This window comes from Blennius ocellaris (assembly GCF_963422515.1).
Source record: "Blennius ocellaris genome assembly, chromosome: 14".
In the NCBI taxonomy this organism is placed as follows: Eukaryota; Metazoa; Chordata; class Actinopteri; order Blenniiformes; family Blenniidae; genus Blennius; species Blennius ocellaris.
The window spans coordinates 6862767-6885668 of NC_137663.1; the positions used below are offsets into that span (position 1 = coordinate 6862767).

At 45.8% G+C, this 22902-nt stretch overlaps 2 protein-coding genes across 2 annotated transcripts; both read right to left on the minus strand.

Annotated features, from left to right (window-relative positions):
* Positions 1-3587: 3587 nt before the first annotated feature.
* Positions 3588-6131, minus strand: vtnb (vitronectin b; the record flags this gene model as incomplete). The annotated part of the gene is made up of 7 exons (XM_080508520.1): positions 3588-3724; positions 3814-4146; positions 4233-4391; positions 4499-4655; positions 4757-4896; positions 5672-5908; positions 6002-6131. The coding sequence occupies 7 exons, from the start codon at positions 6129-6131 to the stop codon at positions 3588-3590; spliced, it is 1293 nt and encodes a 430-aa protein (XP_080364646.1).
* A 2395-nt stretch (positions 6132-8526) lies between these two features.
* Positions 8527-22390, minus strand: LOC308139005 (AP-1 complex subunit beta-1-like). The gene is given in 23 exon segments (XM_080508308.1): positions 8527-10162; positions 12353-12507; positions 13009-13095; positions 13569-13653; positions 13761-13890; positions 14012-14157; positions 14243-14395; positions 15396-15437; positions 16024-16151; positions 16154-16215; positions 16343-16602; positions 16692-16790; positions 17049-17214; positions 17306-17421; positions 17530-17625; positions 18558-18678; positions 18780-19001; positions 19082-19272; positions 19584-19829; positions 19936-20071; positions 20650-20755; positions 20881-20935; positions 22302-22390. Coding segments are annotated over 22 exon segments (2859 nt in total). The 5' UTR covers positions 20918-20935; positions 22302-22390; the 3' UTR covers positions 8527-10087.
* Between the last annotated feature and the right edge of the window lie 512 nt (positions 22391-22902).

A 22902-nucleotide genomic window follows, 5' to 3' on the forward strand; every position in this document is an offset into this window, starting at 1 on the left:
CGTTAGTAGGTGTGCACCACTTCAAAGACACACGCGTCTGTAAGGACTGACACCATCCTCAGAGGTGTGCACGAAGGTGGGGGCGCGTATGTGTGGTGTGGGAAAGGGGGGGGGGGGGTGTGCTTGGTATCCGTATAAAAGCCCTCTTTCTCACCTGTGTCTTAAAGAAGACACCGAGAGGGCACTGAGGGCAGCTTCTTGGATGAAATGGAATATCTGCAGGGTTTTACCGGCGCATCCAAGAACACTGGGTTTTATTCTGGGACCGACAGCCACATTTACGCGCAGAGTTCCAGCACAGGTGAGTCACTCAAGCATGCGTCTTGTGCTTCTGATTGTCGCTTCGTTTTATGCACTCACGGTGAGCCAGAGTCGGTCTCCTCCCTGCAGTGCAGCGGGATGCTCTTCACAAGACCCACCCGGACGCGCGGCGCCGGAGAAAGCGCACCACGTTCAGCAAGGCGCAGCTGGTCCAGCTGGAGGAGACGTTTTCTGCCACACAGTATCCGGACAACCACACCAAGGAGACTCTTTCCTTCATCACGGGACTGCCGGAATCGAAGATTCAGGTATGCACGAGGTGTGTTTCTTTTTTCTTTTTTGGTTGATCAGGTAAAATGTCTCAGGAACTCATCTCCACTTGTTCCAACAGGTCTGGTTTCAAAATCGACGTGCGCGCTACTTCAAGAGCAAGAAAGCGTCCCGAAAAGAGCCCGAGCCCCGCAAAGACCTCCATCCAGATTTCACTTTAACATCCAGTCCACCGTTTATTGAGCTGGCTGCTTTCCATCCTCCTACCCCGGGACTGTCGTCTCTTCCAGGCTGCCCAGCTCCAAGTTTACCCCAGTCCACCAGGCTCTCCACAATCCTGGACAGGCAGGTCACCCCCGTGCCTGCGCCTCCACCCGTTTACCCATCTCCATCCTGTTCGCCTCAGGAAGACTATGACCAACAGACCGGGAGAGTCCAGTACTGCCACGGTGTGTTTCCAAGTGAACTGGACTTACCAGATGACTTCGAGGCAGTTTTAAGAGAAGCGCAGGGGTCAAACCCCGCAGCGAGCAGCCTCTGGTCTCCAGCTGATGATCCAGCACCAGCAGAGAGGATCCAGAATCAGCTGATCCACCAGAACCTCAACAGAACCGAGCCGTCCAACGTGCCCCTCCTGGGTCTGCTGGCTCATCCCACATGGCCACATCCCGATGTTTCCTCCATCACTGCTTATCATCTGGACTGTTAGGTAGATATTTCAAGATTTTCAACACTATTTTCAACACTATTTATTAAGTCGAATTCCATGTTGTAAATTCAATAAAGCTCAAGTTAAACAACTTTGGTGCTCAAAGGGCTTTAAACAGACAAAATAAAACCATAAACATCGCTGCTGTTGCTAAAAAACACCGTATTATTAAGAGTAGAGTATTTATATTATTTATTTATATATTCTGAAATACAATGTGAATCAAAAATGTATTCAATGATATAACAATTGTTACATAATTTTGGCATAATCGTCGTTACTATTACTATATGTAATTATTGGAATCTACATTCAATAAAACGAAATAACCCTGAATTGTGTGTGTGTGCTTATAAACAGTATTACTGGCCCAGACATCACGTGGCGCCGTGGCTTAGTTGGTTAAAGCGCCTGTCTAGTAAACAGGAGATCCTGGGTTCGAATCCCAGCGGTGCCTTTTCCTTCGTTGCTCTCTTTGAATTTAAAAGGTTTTAACTTACGTCTTTTGAAACAAAACTGAATAAAAACTCTGACAACACAACATGACAGCAACAACGAGACTGAATTTGCTGTTCGTAAACAGTGAGACAGAAAGATATTGAGAATATAATACTGGGAAAAATACACATACAGCTCTATTACAAATGTGTTGTATGTCCATAACGTTAGTCCTAACCCTAACCCTATTATAAATCTATGGACCTATTTTTAATCGCTAGAAGTACGAAGGACATAATAAAGAATTATTACGTCTATGTGAACGACAACAGGTCACGCGATACTTCCTGTTAGACGCGTTTCCGCCAATCAGAATCCACGCTGCTGGGGACTGTCAGGACGCAGATGATGACGCAACTGGTTAATATGGACCATACTTCTCTACGAAAAGAAAAAAGAAAAGAAAAGAAAATAAGAGAAAAAAAACTACTAACAAAATACTAAAAACTACAAAAAAAAACCTACAAAAATAACCATAATACACAATTAATTAATAGAAACAACACAATAATAACCAAGCAGCAAAAGAAAAGAAAAGAAAAGAATCAATAAAGCTTTGCTACACACAAAATCAGTAGAATATGAATACTAGAATATCAATGAAACAAGTGAGTATCTGTACATTTGTAAGTGAATAAATATATAAATAGAGAGAGGATTGATGGTTAAAACATTATTTATAAGGCTATAAAGTCTGATGGCCACAGCCGGCCAGGAAGATCTCCTGCACAGCTTAAGAAGACTTTGTGATATTAGCACCTTTAAAATACACATGAATGCACACATTTCTTCTACTTGAAGACAGGACTTAACCATTGTTGTGAAACTCGTATCACAATTCGAGTAGATGCACATAGTAAGGTGTATACAGCTGTATACCTGTACTTTACTGTACTCTAACACCAACCTGAGCCTGCAAGACTGCATGGAGATTATAATTACACTTTACCCGCATGCACGTCGCCACCGCTGCACCTACACAGGGTAGATGAGGGATCACAATGTTGTGTTTCACTGTGATGTTTTGGAAAACAAGAGATGAGAGAAGGGTCTGCCACAACCTTTATTAATGAAGATCTAGAGGTTGTTCAAGGAGAAAAACGTTGCATCATAACGTACACAACATGAAAAACACAACGTGTCACATAGAGGGGTACATACTGGACTTAAGGCCCGAACTCAAGCAGTGTGACTTATTCCTAAGACATTTAAAAACAACAACAACAACAACTATTTAAACTATGATGTGGATAAACAGCAAATTTTTTCTTCTTATCTAGAAATTTGCAAAGCGCAGCTGTTGTTAAAAGATCTCTTGACATTTCCTTGGTTCAGCAATGAAAAACATATATCTGCCTCATATTTTGATATTAATTTAATGCCTTCTCTTTTCAGTTATGTCATCACGTCAAATAACTATACTTCAGATCTGTAAAACGCAATACGTTGTGGTTATGTAACATCTCTTATTGAAAGCAAAACTGCAGCACGAGCTGCATGACGCGTTCAATGAACACTCCTGTTTATATTCAGGTATAATTTCAGCTGGTCACATCGCTGATCGCTTTCACATTTGTTTAATTTTCAAGATAATCTACACTTTGTTTTGGTCAAAACTCAAGTCGATGGTTAGAAGGCATGTCGATGTGACAGTTCGCTAAACAAGACAAGATATCGATGTTTCCCCCTCCATTTAACAAAGCATTAATCACACGCGGGATTGATATCTGTTTATTAAATCATGCGGAACTTCAGCAGTCACCTAAAAGTGCGGTTGAGGGGTTTGGACCAGTCCTACAGAGGTAACATTATTATTGTTTACAGATTTCCTCCGAACCGCAGGTCCGGCTCATCTCCTCTCCGCTCTCGACGGGTCGGCCACGTCTTCACGCTCGCAGCCCAGCCAGTATGTTGCAATGGATCGTGGGTAGGGGGGGTTGACGGCGTCCACACGCTTGGTCTGCAGAGACGCTCTGTAGTACTGACCTGAAATCACACGAGAGAGAACGAGGGGAAGCGTCACGAGACGTCGCCTCTCTGTCCAAACCTCGGTCTGACTCGCACACACGCCATACCGTTCTTGAAGAAATACACGTTCTGGACGGCGGTGCCTTGGTCCTGCGTGGCGGCCGTGTCGTAGTGATAGTCGTCGTCGAAGAAATCAAAAAAGTCGTCGTAATCCAGCAGGTCGACGAACAAGCCGCGACTCTTCCTCCTGCCGGATTTACGCTTCTTGCTGGACCTCCTCCTCCCGGAGCCGCGCCTCCTCGCCTCGGGGGGATCAGGGGACGGCGCGGGCTGACGGCTCAGGTACACCGGCCCCACGGCGGCGGCGTCCACCGGCGCCGGGACGCCGTGCCAGTCCCTGCTGATGAAGCGGGGGCCCGTCTGGACGCCGCCGCCGCCGGCTGGAGGGGACGAGAGAAGGAGGTTGAGTTTGCGGACGGTCGGACGTGGGACACGCGGGCGAGCGAGCGGACGGAACGGGCCTCACGGGATCCTCCGAAGAGCTGCGTGAAGAAATCCTCCCAGGTCTCGTCGCAGTAGACGTCCGTGTATCGGGTGAAGAGCACGGAGGGGGACGACCGGCTCATTTCAACGCACTCCTCGTGGGACGGCTGGTGCTTGAACTCGTACTGATAATACTTGTCCCCTGGAGACAGAAACTGACAATGAAGCTGCGAATACAGTTTCACTCCTTTGGTGAAGAGGTGAAGTGCCATAGTGAAAAGACACGAAACGCTAAAGTTCTCCAATCACCTTTAAAGAAGTAGGCCTTTTCCTTCCCGCGGTGACTCGGCGCCGGGACGGCGAACGCCGCATCGATGTCGTCCGGGATGCCGTCAAATCCGACCGAAATGTCCCGCGGGTAGTCTTGATCCAAGACGCCGCCGTCAAACCGCCAGTACTGTTTCCCCTGAGGCAGAAAACAGGAAGTTCACAACATCTTACGAGCCGCGAGTACAGGAAACAAACATGTCAGCAGTCTTGGCTGATCCTCGCGTCAAACAGAAGCACCTTGAACAGGTAGGACTTCCCCTGGCAGTTGTGGCGTGTGAACGCAGCGCTGACGGGACCAGGGGTCCTCCAAACATCCTGGATCAGTTTGGGGTAACCAGGAAGTACCGACTTCTCGTCCAGCTCGAAGAAATATTCACCTGAGAGGAGAAGCGGCCGGTGGGGTTACAACCTCTAAGACTTCTATGGAATGAAAATCCTGAATAAAAAGTGCTTCTGACGATACGGGGATTCAATTTAAACGATAACGTTGTTTTTTTTTTGCTGTTGTGGCGAAGCGTACAAATTGAAAAATGTCTATATTCTAACAAAACCAAACAATTAGGACTGAAAACTGCTGCAGTTTTTAACATAAATGCCATTTTGATGAAGAAGTCTGGAGCAAAATGCAGTGAAATAAAAATACTAAAACTGAACTAAACTAAAAAAAAAATCTCACATAAATCTAGTGAATTCACCAAAGTCCTTCTGGAGCGTTTGGAGGTGCAGTATGTGAACGTTTGTAACCAGACAATATTAGCAGAAATTATTCCTTTAAAGCTGTGTAGTGCCTCACTTCAGGGGCGTCAAACATGTGGCTCGTGGGCTGGAATCATCGGACAATATTGAAATGACCAACATTTTAGCGTCATCAAAGTTGTTTGAGTTCGATTTATACGACGGCGGAATGTAAAAGACGACAGATCGATTGAGTACATTTGTATCCAATTAAGTGTACATGGTTTTGAATCTCAATCTGTTGGATAAGTGGAAAACTCAACACAATTACACATCATTTATGATTTATCGGGTTTTGAAAAGGTGGTTAAATAAGATTAATCTTTCCCCGGTGATCGATGAGAGGTTCTAAATGCTGAAACCAACTCAGGTTGATGATAACACATGAGAAAAACAAACGTTCCGGTCCAGGTTTACCTCTGAACGTATACATGGAGCCATTTTTCAGCTGCAGGAAGGCGTCGAAGGGCCGGCCGCTGCAGGGAGCCGCGTCGGGCTCCAGGGTGGGCGCAGGCCTCTGGGTGGAGTTCGTGGTCGGGGGCGTGGGGATGGTGGGCAGGACGGACGTCAACCTCGGGGAGGCGGACGTTTGGAGCTCGGTGGGCGTCGGCGTCGAGGCCGTGACCTCCGGGTCGGCGAAGGTGTCGCCCCGAGCTGAGGGCAGAAGGATCCGGTTGAATTAAAAAAAACAAAACCAAAAAAGTGTGCGGTTGGAGCGAGGTCGCCACGTTTCACCGCCATACTGACCTTTCTTGGGGCAGAAGGTGGAGAAGTCGTCGCAGCAGCTCCCATAATACAGACACATGGAGTCACACTGACATTTCTTCTGCGGGTCGAAGGAGCCGCAGCGGCCGGAGCAGGTCTCTGTGGAGGTCATGAAACTGCATCAACGCTCGATTTATTAGACCCACACGGCGAAATAAAACCCTCCTTTCACTTGTGAAACCATCTGAACGCGTTTATCACTCAGCGCCGCACAAAGCCTGATCAGGAGTCACACAGTTTTACCATCACATTGTAACCCAACAGATGTTTCAGTTTTATTGGGGACTCTGTCCCAAGGAGACAAGTTAAGGAAACATCCATGGACCTTCTTTCCTCTCTTGGCGACCAGCGGGACTCGATCAGTCGTTTTAACAAGTAAAAACATTCAAACTCTGCCCAAGAGTTAGTGGGAGGTGACAGAGTGAACCACTAAAGGACCGTGTCATGTGTTCAAAAATTCAGATTATGATGGTGAAATATAACATAAAAAAAAAAAAAAAAAAATCCGCTTTCAATTACGGGTTGATAAAGTGTGTTTATGTGTAATTTAGTTGAAGAATGAGAGAGGATTTTTCTGTTAGTTTCATTATATACATTGTGTCAAATGAGGAATACTGCTGTATTTCTTTATACTGCTGCTAAACTATAAAAAAAATACATTTCTCTTGTATATTCAATTACAACGCTTTCAACTAAACTGAGTCTTTTCTCGTTCGTATTATACAATAATAATAATAATAATAATAATAATAATAATAAAAAAAATAGGATCTCGTACCTTCTGCAGCAAGCGCGGCGTCGAGGAGGAGGACGAGGCCCAGCAGGAAAACCACTGGCCTCATGTCCACGCACGGAAAATTCAAAACACTTTCACACAAGAAGCGATGAATGTGGTGTGTTGTTTACAGATTTGAAGCACCAGTGGAGTAAGCGGCCCAGGTCAGCGCGTGCAGAGGATCAATAGTCATCCGTCAGATGCTGCTGACCCCCTGATCGGCCGCTCGGCTCTGATAATCATTAAACCGTGTTGATCTCTGATCAGGACACAACGGGAGCATTTCAGGACAGCTAACCCTTTCATTCTGGCAGTAAACCCTTTAATTCAAACGTAAATTCAACACAAGTGCATTTGACAGTTTGCCCGAAATGTCTTTTGATAATCAAACTTGTTAAACTGCAAAGTTTGTATTTTTTCTTCACTAAAAAAGGTGTATCAGAGCTCAAACAGTTAACTGTAACTGGGGCAGTTTGTTTCCATCTATTGATTTGCAGTCAGACTAAATAGACTTAAAACAAACAGCGTCCACTTCAGTTAAATAACCAGAGGCTGGGAGGCTTTCATTAGCAGAAACAGGCGTCCGACCCGCCCCACCACAGAGCAGGCAAACAAACAAACAAACAAACAAACAAACAAACACGTGCAGGGTTTTTAAACTTTAAAAATGGTAACAGGAACAATACCAAAAGAAATAACTGGGACTTGTCGCTTTACTGATTAATCCCAAACTAATATTATTTACCTTCAGTTTAACTGTTAAAAGCAACATTACATCGTTTGTACGGACATAAACCTTTAGATCATGAGCTACGTACTTAATGACATATAATGATAATTTAAGGAAAAGATCATGAATGATAATAGTGTAATTTTTACATAAAACTGTTATTATTGGAATAATACTTAAAAAAAACAACAACCAGGTTGTTACTTTGCAGAACCTTTACAGTATTGTATACTAATTTTAATAACATAAAAACAGGATTTAATTTTTTTTTAAACGGAGTATGGAGACACCAGGATAAACACCAAACTCCCTCAGGACGAACCACAACAATCAGTAATGGTCAGTAATAATATACTTGCCAATAGTATAGGAATAGTAAGATATTTGTTCCATTATCATGATAACATTTCCTTTTAAGGAGCAGCAGTTTACAAGATCCTTTCTAAATGGTCATAATACATTAAGTAAAACTACATTTGTCAGAGGAACAAATATTTTTTTTCCAGGTTTTATGCAGTTTGCTTATCAAATATACATGTAATCCATCGTGGTTTCAGTTATTCCAGCTGTTTTTAATAGCTGTAGAGCACACTGGCTGAGACGAGGGGAAAACACATTTGATCCTCCACGTTATCGATCATGAATATCAAACACATTTTACTTGGAGTTGGTAGAACCGGTAAAACAGTGCCATAACAACCTTTACATTTTAACTTTTGTTTTTCCTTTGATGTGGCGTACGGATTGAAAATGTCTCTAGTTTCATAAAAAAAAAAACCAACTAAAAATGACTACAATCTCAACATGAAGCCAATTTTAATGACACTTTCTGGTGCAAAATACAGTGAAATGTCCAAAAAAAAGCGTATCATATAGCTGTTGCATTGTGGGTGTTTTCACAAACTTGATTCTTCTTTTGGATTCACACACTTTCCTACTGAAAAACAACCTTTTGGCAAATCCACAGCAGCCTTAAAGAGACACACACAAACACATACAAAATGAGTGATGACAATTTATTGACATAAGATGCGATAACCGTGACAAAAAAACAAACAAATCTTGTACAACAGGGTTATTTATGGCAATGAATGTTCTAGAATTCATAGATTTCACCGTACATTCTGTATTACTGGCAACAGTTTGGGGATATATTTCCATCTATGGGAGTGAAGGAGGCAAATCGGGATTTTTGTTTGGGTTTTTTTTTTTTTTTTTTTGGTAAAAAGAAAAACTGAAGGGAATCCACAGCTGAAATGAAAATGACAGTGAGCTCATGCAGGCACGAGAAAAGTCTTCAACTCAAGCGACACGGTGGGGGGGGGGGGGGGGAGTTTATCTGTGCGTTGGATATAGAGGAGATGCTTCGTTTCATATGCAGGGGAATAAAAACGCAAAAGTACGTCGTCACTGAACGAACACTACAGCTCCGGGCCCCGGGGGCCGATACACCCTCGTGTTTATACAGCGCGCGCACACACACACACACACACACACGTAAATTGGCGTTCAATTTGCGGTTGGTCCTGGGAGTTTACCGTTCGGCCGACTTTCCACAAGTCCATACTGGCATAAAGGTCACAAGAGAAAGGTCGCTGGCTTGGTGGAGTGCAGGAGTGATTAAAAGGAAAACGCGCGAGAGGTAGATGCACAATAAATAGGAATGACGACGAAGGAGTGTGAAGCAGCGAGGGGACACGAGTAAACACACTTGAAAGTGACGGGTTTTGTTTTGGCGTAGTGGTCGTAAGGAAAGCAGCACAAACACGGAACCCGTGCAGCAGCGTGGGGTTCTGTTTAAACTGGAACTCCACACGGGGAAGTGAGTTCAGCTTCCATGAAGCCGCTTCGCCAAACTTAAGGTTTCACCTCTTCAACGACGCTGGAATGCAAACGCGACCTGTCGACGGGAGTACAGATCTGTGAAGCTCTTTAGGATAAAGCAAATAAAAAAAACAACAACAACAACAACGGAGCAGGAGGAATCAGCCGGCTCACCTCAACTTTCCTTTTCCCCCCCGGTGGCGTTAATCTCATTCAGTCTGAGATTAAACGTCAACAAGGTTTCTGTGTGGTTTTCAATCGTTGTGTGTGCAACAAAGAAAAGGATGAAGACTATTGAAGAGAAGCCAGCGTAATACAAAACAAAACAAACAAAGCTGAATTAAGGAGCGTCAGCCTGTTGGAGCCCGACGGGAGGAAATCTACCTTGTTTTGTTTCTCTCACTACAGTTTCATCTGGATTCACATCTTCACGACATTAAGACACTAAAGTTAAGGATGGAATGGTCGGCGTGTTTTTTTTTTTTTGTTTTTGTTTTTTTTTCACGGAGAGGTAAAACTCTAAACATGGAGTGGAATTAGGAGGATTTCCATGACGCTTTCAACCGCCAAGACAAAGGAAGCGTTTCTCCCCCCCTCCTCCGCCGTCGTTCGCCGTTTGGATTCTCTTGTTTTGGCGGCTTGCTGCAGACGCAGGAAACCATCAAATACTGCAGCTTGGGATGAAGCGGAGTGGTGGAGTGGGTGGTGGTGGTGGGGGGGGGGGATGGGGGGGGGCAGCTCAGTTCTTCAGCACTGAGTCGTACATCTGGTAGACGTACTGGGACACCTCGGGGGCCCGGCACTTCAGGGACAACTGTGGACACAGAGAGTCACCGTCACAAACACTCGCTGTGGACGTTAAAGCAGGTATTCCCAAATTGTGTGTGTGTGGGGGGGGGTGGGGGTACATGGAGGGGAAGGGGGGGGGGGGTCACAAAGCCCTCTTGATTTCAAAGGACAGAACTATAGGGTTAGGATTTAATTCACTTATGTTACAAAACTACTACGTTTGTATTGAAAAAGTGTGTCATTTAATTCTAATGTCTATATTTTCTGACCATTTTTAAAGGGAGTTCCAACGAGATTCATTGAAAAACAAAATTGACAAATTTGGAGCGGAATGCATCTTTTGTTGGTGAGAAACTAGAGAACGGAGGTTGCGCATGCGCACTATTTCCACCCACTCCTGGACCTGGAGGCTCAGCTGAACTGCGACATGAACCACGGGGGAGAATCATGTATTCATAGTAAAATGCTGAAACACTTCTGAGGAAAATAAACAATAAGTACACATTAGTTTTTAGTGGTCCTGGTCTCCTTATTCTACATTATGTGTGTTGCTTCTGAGGTTTAGTTGAATCAGAAAATAAATTAGATAAATGATTAAACTGAATAAATACCTGGTATCCAGAATGGCAGATATACACTATATATTAATATATACATATGATTTTATAGGTTTTTTCCCTTCCAACATTCTGATTTTCTTTTTTTACTAGTATCAATAAATAATGTGACGTTCATAGAGCAGAACTAATTATAGGGGACAATATTAAATGTAACACAATACACGCTACAGTGGTATTTTAACATTGTTTATTGTGTATTTATCCATGTATTATTCATGTATTTATCTCTACAAGCTTTGTGAAACAAACAATATGTATTTGTTTTTTCTCTGCCGTCACTCAGAAACTTTCTGAGCGGAGCGCCGCTGCAGATTTTCAGGTGAGGGAGGGGCGGAGCCTCACCGCTCAAGAGGTGAACGACACAGCGGAAGTGCTACTGACCGATTCAGTGAACGACTTTTTCGAGTTTCGAGCTGACTCGGCCATGTGAGCTGAACGAGTGAAACGAGGTGAGTGGGTCATTCGTGCTGAACTTCACCTACAAGCTGACTCGAGCTGCTGAAAGCCTCACGTGAATGTAAAGGAGTTCCATTCACATCCAGAGGACAAACCACACACCACAAACCACACACACACACACACACACACACACACACACACACACACACACACACACACACACACACACACACACACACACACACACACACACACACACACACACACACACACACACACACACACACACACACACACACACCTCATTGACGAGATTGTTCTGTTAATTATCAAAACCAAGTTGTTGTTTGCTTTTTTTGTTGTTGTGTTTGTTTGTTTGTTTTATTTATTTATTTATTAATTTTTGTTCTATGTCCTTTTGCTTTTTGCTTTTGTTATAATTGTTGTCATTATTTAGGTCTTTTGCTCTGTTGTTGCTCAGGCTGGTCTTAATCTCATGGCAGTTGGAAAATATTTAGATCACTGTGGTTAATGTATTATCAAAAAAAAAAAAAAAAAAAAAAACAACAATTGTATGTAGCACTAACAAGGGTATTGTATGTATTTTGTATTTTTTGTATTTATTTTGTTTCACCAAGCCTTTCTCTAAAAAAAAAAAAAAAAAAAAAAAAAAAAAAAGAATGTAAAGGAGCCGGAAGCTGCTGTGCTTAGCAGCTAGCGTTAGCGGCCCGGCTACAAGCTGCTTTTAGCAGCTCTTTTAGCAGCTCTTTTAGCATTACAGCTGCTTTTCTCACAGGGCGACTAAAGTTAGACGAGCTCCAGAACAGTGACACTTATATTTTCCTCTCTGCAGCTGGAGGCTGTAGCAAGAATGACTCAGTGAACGAGTTAATGAACGTGAAAACTCGTGAGTCACCGTTCAGTAAAGTGGCTCGCGGGTTTTGAACGATTCGTTCAAATTCGATCATCACTACTTCACACCTAGTAGGAGGTTCCTCAAACGAAAAAGATTGGGAAACACTGGGTCGAAGGTCATTTTGGCCACATTTACACCGTCAGCATCATGTGACCCGACGCAGATTTTTCTCTCCTTTGGGTCATGAATCAAATGTGCAAATATAAAGGAGATGCAGCGTTCCACTGCGTTCTTCACAACTCCTACACGTGACCTCGTGGTGTTGGCGTGTAGTACGCACCGTGTAGTTGGGGTTGCCGGGTTGAATCCGGAGCTCGGCCAGGATCCAGATGCCGTTGGTGAGCTTGAGGGACTGGTACAGCATGTCCTGGCCCTCCACGTTGCGCTTGGCGATGGTGTAGATGTTGTTATTCTGCAGCTTCCCCGACACCGTGTCTGCGAGGACGAACCGGAGGTCAGCTGCAGGTACCGACACACCTCAGCGCCACGGAAACGCACCGAGCTGTGACGACTACTGGAACCACACGCCTACGGGCACTGGGACTACTGTAAAGCTGAGCTACCGGATCGGGTCTATGAGGTGCCCTGCTCTGATCAGCCACCAGAGGGCGCTAGCTGAGGGGGAGTCGCTAAAGTCTGAGGGGCAGAGGCCCAAATAAAGTATCCCATGAAAAGCATGTGGGGTTGGAAAAAAGAAAACAGAGAGAGGGAGAGGTGAGTGCATGCTTCTATTCCGAGGAGCCGGTTTGTAATCAGGGAAGAGAAATTTGCTCGATTAACAATGAATGAAATGTTAAAAAAAAAAAAAAAGAAGAAGAGTGTATTTCATTTAAAAACGTATTCCTACAGTCAAATCTCCAGTGGAACTGAATCCAAACAGCAGAATCATGAGCTGGGATTAAACATTGATGACACAAACGTCCACATGTGGCCGACCTGCGTTGAGGTGACACTCCTTTATCTGGTACTGGAGCTCGTTCTCGTTGGGGATGTCCTTCCAGGTCGCCAGAAACACCTGCCGCTCTGCGGGGGGAGAGACGCCCGCGGGCTCGTGAGCAATGTGCAGCACTGTGGCGTGACAATAATACCATTCTCCATCAACAAGACCGAAAAAGTGTTTGGTTAATTTCATGCTGCTTGTAGATTCCTCTACTGCTCCTCTTGCCTCTAATGTGCTCCAGCTGTTCCCAGACGCTTGGGTTTGTTTTTGTTTTATGCTTCATACTGTTGGATTGATCTACTGTATGAAGCTAGAACGTATGTATTTATGAACATTTAACAGAATCTGAAGGTTTTTTTTAAGTCTAATCAGGCTTTTATGCCTAACTCTATAACCCCGATGTCATGTAGTTTGTAAATGTGTGACTCTAAAGGAAGAAGTACACAATGTAAACAAGCATTTCATACTTCCTTCAATTCTATTCAACGCTGCAGTGGGACGGTGAAAGGCCGATGTGCTGTTGCCCCTTTGAGGCGGCGGTCGGTTGCAAACGTACCCATTTTCCCGTCTTCGACAAAGAATATGTTCAGCGGGATGAGCACGCTGAAGTAGAAGACGTCGATGTTGTTCTTCACCGCCACCTGGAACACAAAGCACGCGAGGGGATTGGGGGGGGGGGACAAACACGGCTGATAAGACGCGAGGCTTAAACGGGTACAACAGATCCAAGTCAAAAGTGCGTGGGCACCTGCAGGTTGTTCAGCGGGTCCATCTTCATGACGGGCCCGATGGTGTTGATGGGCAGCGAGAGCTCGATGCTCTGACTGGGCATCAGCGGGGTGTGGATGGGAAGAGGACTGGTGGGGATCATGCCGAAGCTGAACGGCAGAGAGGGGGAGGGATAACACCGGGATGAAGCGCGGCGGCCCTGACGCTGGGGGGGGGGGGGGGGGGGGGGGGGGGGGGGGGCGACGGGGTGGGGACGTCGCCCAAGCTCACCTGTTCTTGTTGAACTGGACGGCGAAGTCGGTCATGTGCTGCAGGGCCTTGTTGGTGAACGTCATGTCCATGTACATGTGGCCCTGGCGGCGAGAGAAGGTTCCGGAGATCTCCAGCCCCTTCGCTTTGACTGCGGGAAGCCACACCTGGGAAGGGAGAAGCTCTTGATGAGCGACGGCGCGGTTTCGGAAAGGGCTGACGGGCGACGGGGGGATCGCCGCGCCGACTCACCGCTTTGGTGACGACGTAGCCGCCGGTGGTGACGGCCATGCCCGTGGACAGCTCGAACAAGTCGTTGAGGCCGCTGCTGACGGCCGGCGGCGCCGGCGTGGGAGACGGAGCAAAAGTACTGGGGACGGACGACGGGATGAAGTTCTGTCCCACCTGAGGTGAGCAACAGGAAGGAGGAGGAAAAACAAAAACAAAAAAAACCACATGATCCCAGTCGCTGGGACTTCCAGTTCAACGTTGTAGACGACTTGAAATGTTTGCGAGAAACCCCGTCGCAGGGAAATCTCGGCTCATGCACATGCAGCTTATTAGTGATTCTAAGAAAAGCTCATTTCCAAAGAGTGCGATCCACCAAAGCCCAGAGGAGAGAAACGGAAGCAGAAAATGAGGTTAACTTATATGATCGCACGTGAAGTTTTGCGTTTTAGCCCACTGATTAAAACAGTGACACACAATGTGCGTCAAACTCGACCCATTTAATGTTAACAGTTAAATCAGGACACAAACTGCATAATGATCATTGAATATCTAAATACAAAGACGTCAAAACTGCAGGTCACAGTAGGGTATGTTGACATTTTTGAAGAAATAGTCAATATTTGTTAGCAAACTAACCAGATCATCATGTCTGAATAAATCCAGCCTGAAAATAACTAATAAAAAAAAAAAAAAAGGTATATAGTACTTTTGCTTGCTGAAGCTGTGCTTTCCAAAAATACCCAGACGTGAGATAAAGTTACGAAATGCTGTCAATAGCTTTGCAAAAACTCTTTGCTTATGTATACATTTATATTGTCTGTATCATAATCGGATGATCAATTATTATCATTACTCTCAAAATCATCTGCTACAATCTAGAGACACAATCAGGAAAAGAGGCCATTCCTGGTATATGATCACAATTTTCCACATTTAAAGAGGCACAAATACAGAGAACAGGACATTTATCACTCTATAACCAGCAATGAGTCTTTAAGACTTCAGATCTATAACAGCAACATAAAACTACCATATAAAGTTAAACGGGTTAAAACGTTCAAAACTCCAGCGCGGCCTTGCTAGCTACAGCTCTGAGTGTGGAACAATGGAGGCGGCGGTTTAGAGGAGTGTGGTGGGTTGAAGCGGAGGCGGCATGCGGAGCGACTGGACTTACTGCTGGACTTCCCCCAACACCTCCGCCCAGGTCTCCCCCCAGCTACAGGAGAGGAGAGAGGAGAGAGGAGAGGCCCCCCCCCCAAAGACACCGAGCCAACACACAAACAGAGACAAAGACAGAGACGTTCTTAGCAAACCGCAGCCCGTCAAGAGGAGACGACACGTTCTGGGAAAAGATCAAGTCTGAACAGTAAAAAAAAAAAAAAAAAAAAAAATCATGAGGAAATCCAGATATGCCAGCAGCGTGGAGAAACGGTCAAGTGACCAGTAACAGAAGAAAAATACCCGTTAATCAACATTCAGACATTTTTGCGACTTGTTTAAGAAGAAATACTCCTTTTAAAATGTTTCAGGGTTTTTATGGGGATCCACAGCTCGAGGCAATATTGCTAAAGTGATGATGCGTCGGTCCGACAACGCCGCAGCTCGGTGTGAAAGATCCCGGGCAGGATCAAGTCACGTCACGCATCAGCAAGGTACGCAAAGGGACAAATCACGACAAGAGAAATGATTCGGAGAAAAATGCGGCTTCGTATATTTCACGTTGGATTCTGCCGCCGGCGACGTAACGGTGGACTTTAAAAGCCACGCGGGGACGCGCGCTATATTAAATCACTCAGGCTCACCAGGCTGTCCAGTCCTCCTCCCAGCAGGTCCACTGCTCCCATCTGCATGGACGACACCTGGGGCACGTTGACCGGGGGGCCGAGGTCCAGGTTCAGCAGGTCCCCCAGCAGGTCGCCCTGACTGGGATGACGTGGGGCTGGTCCATGGCCGCCGCCGGCCCGCTGCTCACCGGGCTCTCGCCCGTGTCGATGCTGTGGCGGCAGAAAGGACGACTGCTGCTTTAGAAATCGGCTCCCGAACACTAAACGACCTGAAGCTGTGAAAACATTCAGAGCGACAGCAAGAGGGAGGGACGTTTGGTGGCGTGGCGCGTCGGACCTGCTGTGCTGGACGGGGAGGTGCTTGCGGTGGATCCCGTGGCTGCCCTCCACGAAGGCGCTGGGCGGCTTGTGGTAGACGGAGGCCAGCGAGCCGATGTGGCAGATGAGCTCGTCCAGCAGGGTGGGCTCGATCAGGTCCGTCTCCTCGGAGATCAGGGGCTTCTCCGACAGCACCACCTCTTTGGCCGTCACGGGGTCGGTGGACAACAGGCGCCAGTAGATGTAGCCGCGGTCGCGCAGGTCGGGGTTGTCCGAGTCCTGTAGGGGGGGGGGGGGGGGGACGGCGCTCACGTGAAGACTTGACTTTCGATCGACACCGACGTCCAGATGTGACTAAACAGACGAACCTGAGTGGCCAGACTGAGGACCTGCTGGACCAGCTCCTGGGTCTCTGACGGCTTCTTCAGGAACAGCTTCACAATGGCAGTCAGCAGGGTGAGCTGGACCTGCAGAACAACACACACACACACAGCTGGAAATGAACTAAATGTCAACGCGGAGGTCTCGGGAGAATTCTTTTGGAAAGGTTACTGTGCTTTGGTAAACCTAAAAAGTATGTGGTTATCAAACTCAACCGTCATCGTGACTAATCGGATTAAAAATGTTCAAGCAATTCACCCCACCTGCAGCGCAGAACGACTCCCAGTCCCCTAGTGGAGACCGGACCTCCGTGACGGTGTACTGTCCTCTCCTGCTCAACCCACCTGGGTGCTCTCGTCGTGGAAGCCCTCCAGGAAGCTCTCCAGCAGCTCGTCGGCGTTGTCGATCCTCTCGGCGTACTCCCCGACGATCCAGATCATGGCGGCCCGGGCGTCCGGCTCATCCAGGGAGTCCAGATTCTCACACAGGGTGGCGATGATGCTCTCATACCTGACCGGCAGCACAAGTTACACTCCACACCCAACACTTGTCTGAACGCGAGCAATACACATCGGAGTGAGCGGATCAAAAAAAAACGTACTTGTTTGGGTATTTTCTGAAAATGTCCCTGATGACAACAATGGCCTCCTGCACCACGTAGTTGACCTTGGTCTGGATCAGGTCCAGCAGGGTGCTGACACAACGCTCGGCTGATTGCTGGAGAGAAACAAGAGGCGGTGGACCGGGGGCCACGCCACCGGGCGGTGAGAGACACACAATTCAGCGCATACGAGACGTCTCCGGCCGCCGTGACAACGTCCTGACCTCCACTTTGATGGCGCAGCGTCCGATGGCTCGTACCGCCTTGCGCACAAAGTCCACGTCGACCTCTGTGGCGTATTCCTTCAGCTCGGCCAGGACCTGCAACGGTCAGAGGAACAGTGACGTCGTTGGGCTTCGTATATGGACCGATCGACAAGAGCACGGGTCCTTAACCCTTAGATGCATACGTGGGGTCAAAAATGACCCCAGGGGTTGTTATTTTTCAACATCTTTAAAATGAAAAGTTGTAATATCTTCATATTCCAGTTATTCCTCAAAAAACACGTTTGTGACATGAGACCATTTGCATTTTTATTAATTTTTTCATTAATTTGAAGAAATTGCAGTTTTTGTATCACGACCCCACTCTTCCACAAGGGGGGTCAAAAATGACCCCAAGCAGTTCCAATGGAATCTTCTATGAAACTTTAATTCTTAGCAACTCTGACAGTCCCACTTACACGTCTGATGTCATCTTATGCATCTAATGCAACTTTGACTGTCAATACTGTCCCACTTACACGTGATGTCAGCAGTCTCACCACCCTGGAGGTCATTTTTACCCAGCAACATACATAAAAACTGCAATTTCTTAAAATTAATGAAAAAATTTATAAAAATGCAAATGGCCTCATGTCACAAACATGTTTTATGAGGAATACCTAGAATATGAAAATATTACAACTCTTTGTTTTAAAGATTTTGAAGATAACAACCCAGTATATTGCAAAAACGCACTGATTTGAATTGGGGTCATTTTTGACCCCACTTGTGGAAGAGTGTAGGAACTGGTAGGTTGTGCATCCAAGGGTTAAGGTCCTCCTTAACGATCACAGCTGCTCTGAGGCGACACTGGATTAGATATTGTGCCTGCCTATATTCTCATTCTCTCAGTGAGACTAAATTTCGATCCCACTGTGTCTCGTTTGCGCAGCAGACTTGACCCTAAAGCTCACTCCGACCTCCCCCACAAGTCAAGGCAGCGACAAATCCCCACACGACCGACTGACAGAATAGAACCGGCAACATGCCTGTGCTATGTTGGCCTGAGAGGCCAAGCGGATCATGATGTCCAGCTTCTCCAGTTTCACATAGATCGGGTCGTTGTACTTCACGAAGAAGACCTTGATCTCCTGCTTGAGGATCTCCGGCCTGCACAGAATCAACAAACACCATGAAAACTCTAGAAACCGCTATTGCCGGCACACACAATGGGTTTAACCGGGGGATCTCCAGCTAAAGCGCTTGCACACCTCTTCTGGACGATGAGATTGATGTTCCTCAGGGCCACGTACTGGACCTCCGGCTCTCCGGAGAGCAGAGTGACCAGCGGCGGGGACAACTTCTTCAGCAGCGTGTTGTAGTAGTCCGAGTCTTTGGGCAGCAGCTCCAAGAACTTCATCAGCACCTTGACGGCCGACAGCACCACCGCCGAGTTGGCGTGAGACAGCCGGGGAGTGACCCGCTCGCAGATACTGAGGGAGGAGGCGGGGGCAGGGTGAGGGCGGAGGCTACGCGGACAGGACGTCGACGGGCTTTATAATGCGGCCGGTACCTTTGGGCCTCGCGCTCGTCCTTGGGGTTGTAGTTGGACAGGCAGTCCAGGATGAAGATCTGTCCCCACTCCGTGCACTCGTTGAGAGCCGTCAGCAGCTTGTTGATGTTCTGGGGGTTGAGGTCCAGCAGGTTGCTGTTGGGGTGGGACTCGCTGATCTCCGACAGAGCGGCCACTGCATTGGCCACGACCTTAAAAAAAAACCCAAAACAAAAGAAGCAACGATTTTTAAAAAGGTGCAGTTTCATCACCTTCAAAACATTCGCAAAGGTTGCAGGCAGCCACATTCATCCAAATGAGTTTCCTTTCAAACAACTGACGCAGCGACAATGAGATTTAACCACGCGACTTAACCAGCAACAAAAAGCAGCGGTAAATAAATAAGATTCAAATGCAGGCGGACGAAGAGGTAACTTTATGCAAAACCACAACCCGGGAGGAAATCGTGACGCGCGTCGGACCGACTCAGTGGAAAAGGAAGCTGGGCGGAGGTCACACCCACCATGGGGTTGGAGTCGGCGATGAGGTCCCTCAGTGAGTCCAGGAAGCCTTGGTCCTCCACCATCTGGGCGTTGATGTCGTGAAGTTTGGCCACGCAGACGGCCGCCGTCTTCCTCACGTACGGGTCCTCGTCCTTCAGGCACTTCCTCAGCGGCTCGCACAGGTACTCCGTGATCTTGTCCACCCGGATGCAGCCCATGGTGCGCACGGCCAGAGCCCGGATCAGGGGGTTGGGGTCTTCACAATCCTGGAGGCCAAAAGAGACGGATCATTCCCGACGTTCTCAGACGTTCTCCCATTTTGAAAACTGTCCCGTGTCAAATGAGCAAACTCTGTGGATTTTAAGGCCTCGCCTTGACGAAGCTGTTGACCGCCATGATGGCCATGTCAGGCTGGCTCTTGGCGTAGTTCATCAAGTAGAGGTAGACCAACTTCTTCAGCTCCAGGTTGTCGGTCTGCATGCAGTTGACCACGTCTGGGAACAGAGAGCTGAGAGGAGAGCAAAGGGACTTCAGTTTGAGGCATTAAATCTCAACACTGTGGGCAAAGAGAAGAAGCAGGGAAAACATTTTTTTTTTTTAATGTCGCTTAGACGTGGTGTGTGACTGAAAAGATAAACCTGTGGAGGTTTTTAAGAATTGATGGTTTATTGTCAAGTATGTGTATGTGTGGAATTTAATTCATAATACAAGAATTACAAATATCAGATGAAAATATATTTGATTTATTAGATAGATAGATAGATAGATAGCTTTATTCATCCCCGAAGGGAAATTGTTTTGTTGCATTCTGGTACCTAGGAATGTTATAAAATACAATAGAATAGAAAATAGAAAATAAAAAGTAAAAAATAAAAATATAAAAAAAAATTATTATGACTTTGTTCACCATGTTGACAGTTTCAGGAAGGTATGAGGAGACAGAAATTCAAAAATGAATAATGTGAAAACTTTTGTTAAAGATTGAAGTCTTGTAAATCACATTCAACACAATATATTGGTTATATTGCATCAGCCGCTGATATATTTATGGACTTTGACAGTCTGATGTTGTACTTTCTGTCGTACCTGACATCTTTCCCGACGGTCATGGCAGCGATGACCTTCTTCACAGCCTCTTTTCTCTTTTCCTTCTTCTCATTGTTCAGCTCTGCCTTCAGTTCAAAGATCTCCCCTGAAAGACGAAGCACAATTTCAAGAAATTGTCTACCTAAAAGAAATTAAGAGCTTTTCCAACCTTAAACCTAATACAATACGTGAAATCAATTTTTTTTAATGCACACTTTAAAAAAAACTCACCTTTTTTGTTTGTTGTGAAATATTTGGAGTCCGTCATGACTGTGATCTTTTAAGTCTGCAAAAAAAAAAAAAAAAAAACCACAGGATTATTCCTTCAGTTTTTCAAATATATAATTGTTACCATTCCTAAATCCAATATTAAATGCAAAATGCAGAATCACCTGCACACACAGACAGAAATCTCATGATTTACTTGAGTCAAAAATGAGCCGAACGTCATAGTGGATAGTTGTTTATGTGGTTTGTGTCACTGACTGTTACATGAGACCAGATATTGAGTCTGGAATCAGAATATCTTCACATCATTGTGAGCAACATAGTGTGATTTTAGGCTTGTTATTCCCCGTATGGATTTTGATCCATCTTTATGGACACTCTACTACCACAGATCTTTATGTAATTGAGAAACAATATGCATCGGTTGCATTTTATAACTGACCGATATATTAAAAGATTCTACTGAATCGCTGCTCTTCGTGTTCTTTCAGCACACTGAATTTAGATTTTTTTTCTTTTTAATGTTCTATGACATGTATGTTTTCATATGCCATGCATGTACGTGCAGTCTTTATATTTTACACTTCACTGCAACACTGATTGCTCTCGAGGACCCAAATAAAAACACTGGCGTCTCATTGTAAAGGTTGCAGGGCTTTTGAGGAAATCCCAGCTCACTTTGGATGACGTCAGAGACATTCTCATGAAATGATCGTCTTTTTTTCTCTCCCCTCATTGTTTTGCTGCTGCTTTCCAGGGGACAAGACATCAGCTTTCTCTACTGATACACCAGCCACCGTGTCTCCCTTCACCACTACATCCATTAACCTTCCTCTGGATTGACGATGCACGCTTGTTTTCAGTAGTATTGACATTTTATTTTTCAAGTATGAAGCAAGAGCCAAGCTGTTTGTTTAACTGCAGCTCGACGCATGCGATTTAACACACAAACACCCCAAATTGTCATTTTAGCTGCCAATCCTTTATTTCGATGTCTAGCTTAATACCGAAAGCGACTATTTGCATTAGAATCGGCCTGTTTGAGGCTGAGCCTGTGACCTCTCCATCACCCAGCGAGCTCCAGGCAAACGGAGCCCATGCTAACGTTAGCCACATGCTAAACACTGCAGCGACGTCCGGATATCGGCCGCAACGTCCCCCACAACAAGCCGCGGAGGAATTTCGGTAACAATCTTGAGCTTTTCTCAGTCAGAAACGCCACGTTATTGAAAAACAAAAAAACATTAAATCCCGTGGGCGCTAGAGGAGAAAGTGACCGGCGGGCCTGTTTCCAGAGCCGCTGACAGCAGCGCAGGTCACAACGCAGCGGCACGATCAGCTGCAAATCTACGCGGAATCACACAGACATGCAGAGAAAAGGGAAAACGGCGCAGAGAGTGTAGATTGTGAAATGTACGCGAGACCTGGTGGAGTGTTGGTCCGTGGGTGAATATTTGAGAGGGTAAAAGACAGAGGCTGGTCCTGAGCCCGGTTCGAGGAAGATGGAGAATCAGGACTGTGGGTGGTGCGTTCACAGGCACCGGGAACTGGAATACCGTGGTGAAAATAATGCAGAACAGGAGGGATAATGTTCGTCAAGCTGCTTCACTCAATCATATCTTCAATAGTTATTCAATTCCAAGATGATAACAGTGAAAAATATATACGCATCATGTTGGCTGTAGCGAAGCTGTACGTGAGATTTATAGTTAGAAATCTCGGGCGTGACCGTTATTGCGAAACTTTCTCCCGAGGACTGTGAATGCAACACAAGCGGTCGGTTCCTGGCTGGGATCTTTGGCGAAACATAAAAACTAAAGAAATGTCGGAAGATTTACTCTTAGAAATAACAAATAATCATTAATCTATGCAGAATATTTATTTTAATCACCAATAGAGATCCATGTCTAATGTCTGTGCCACACATAGGTGCATATTCATAAAGAGGGGTCAGCTCAAAGTACCCTCATCTTGTAAATCTACTTTTTTAAACACTAACGTGACAAATACTATCATGAAACTAGT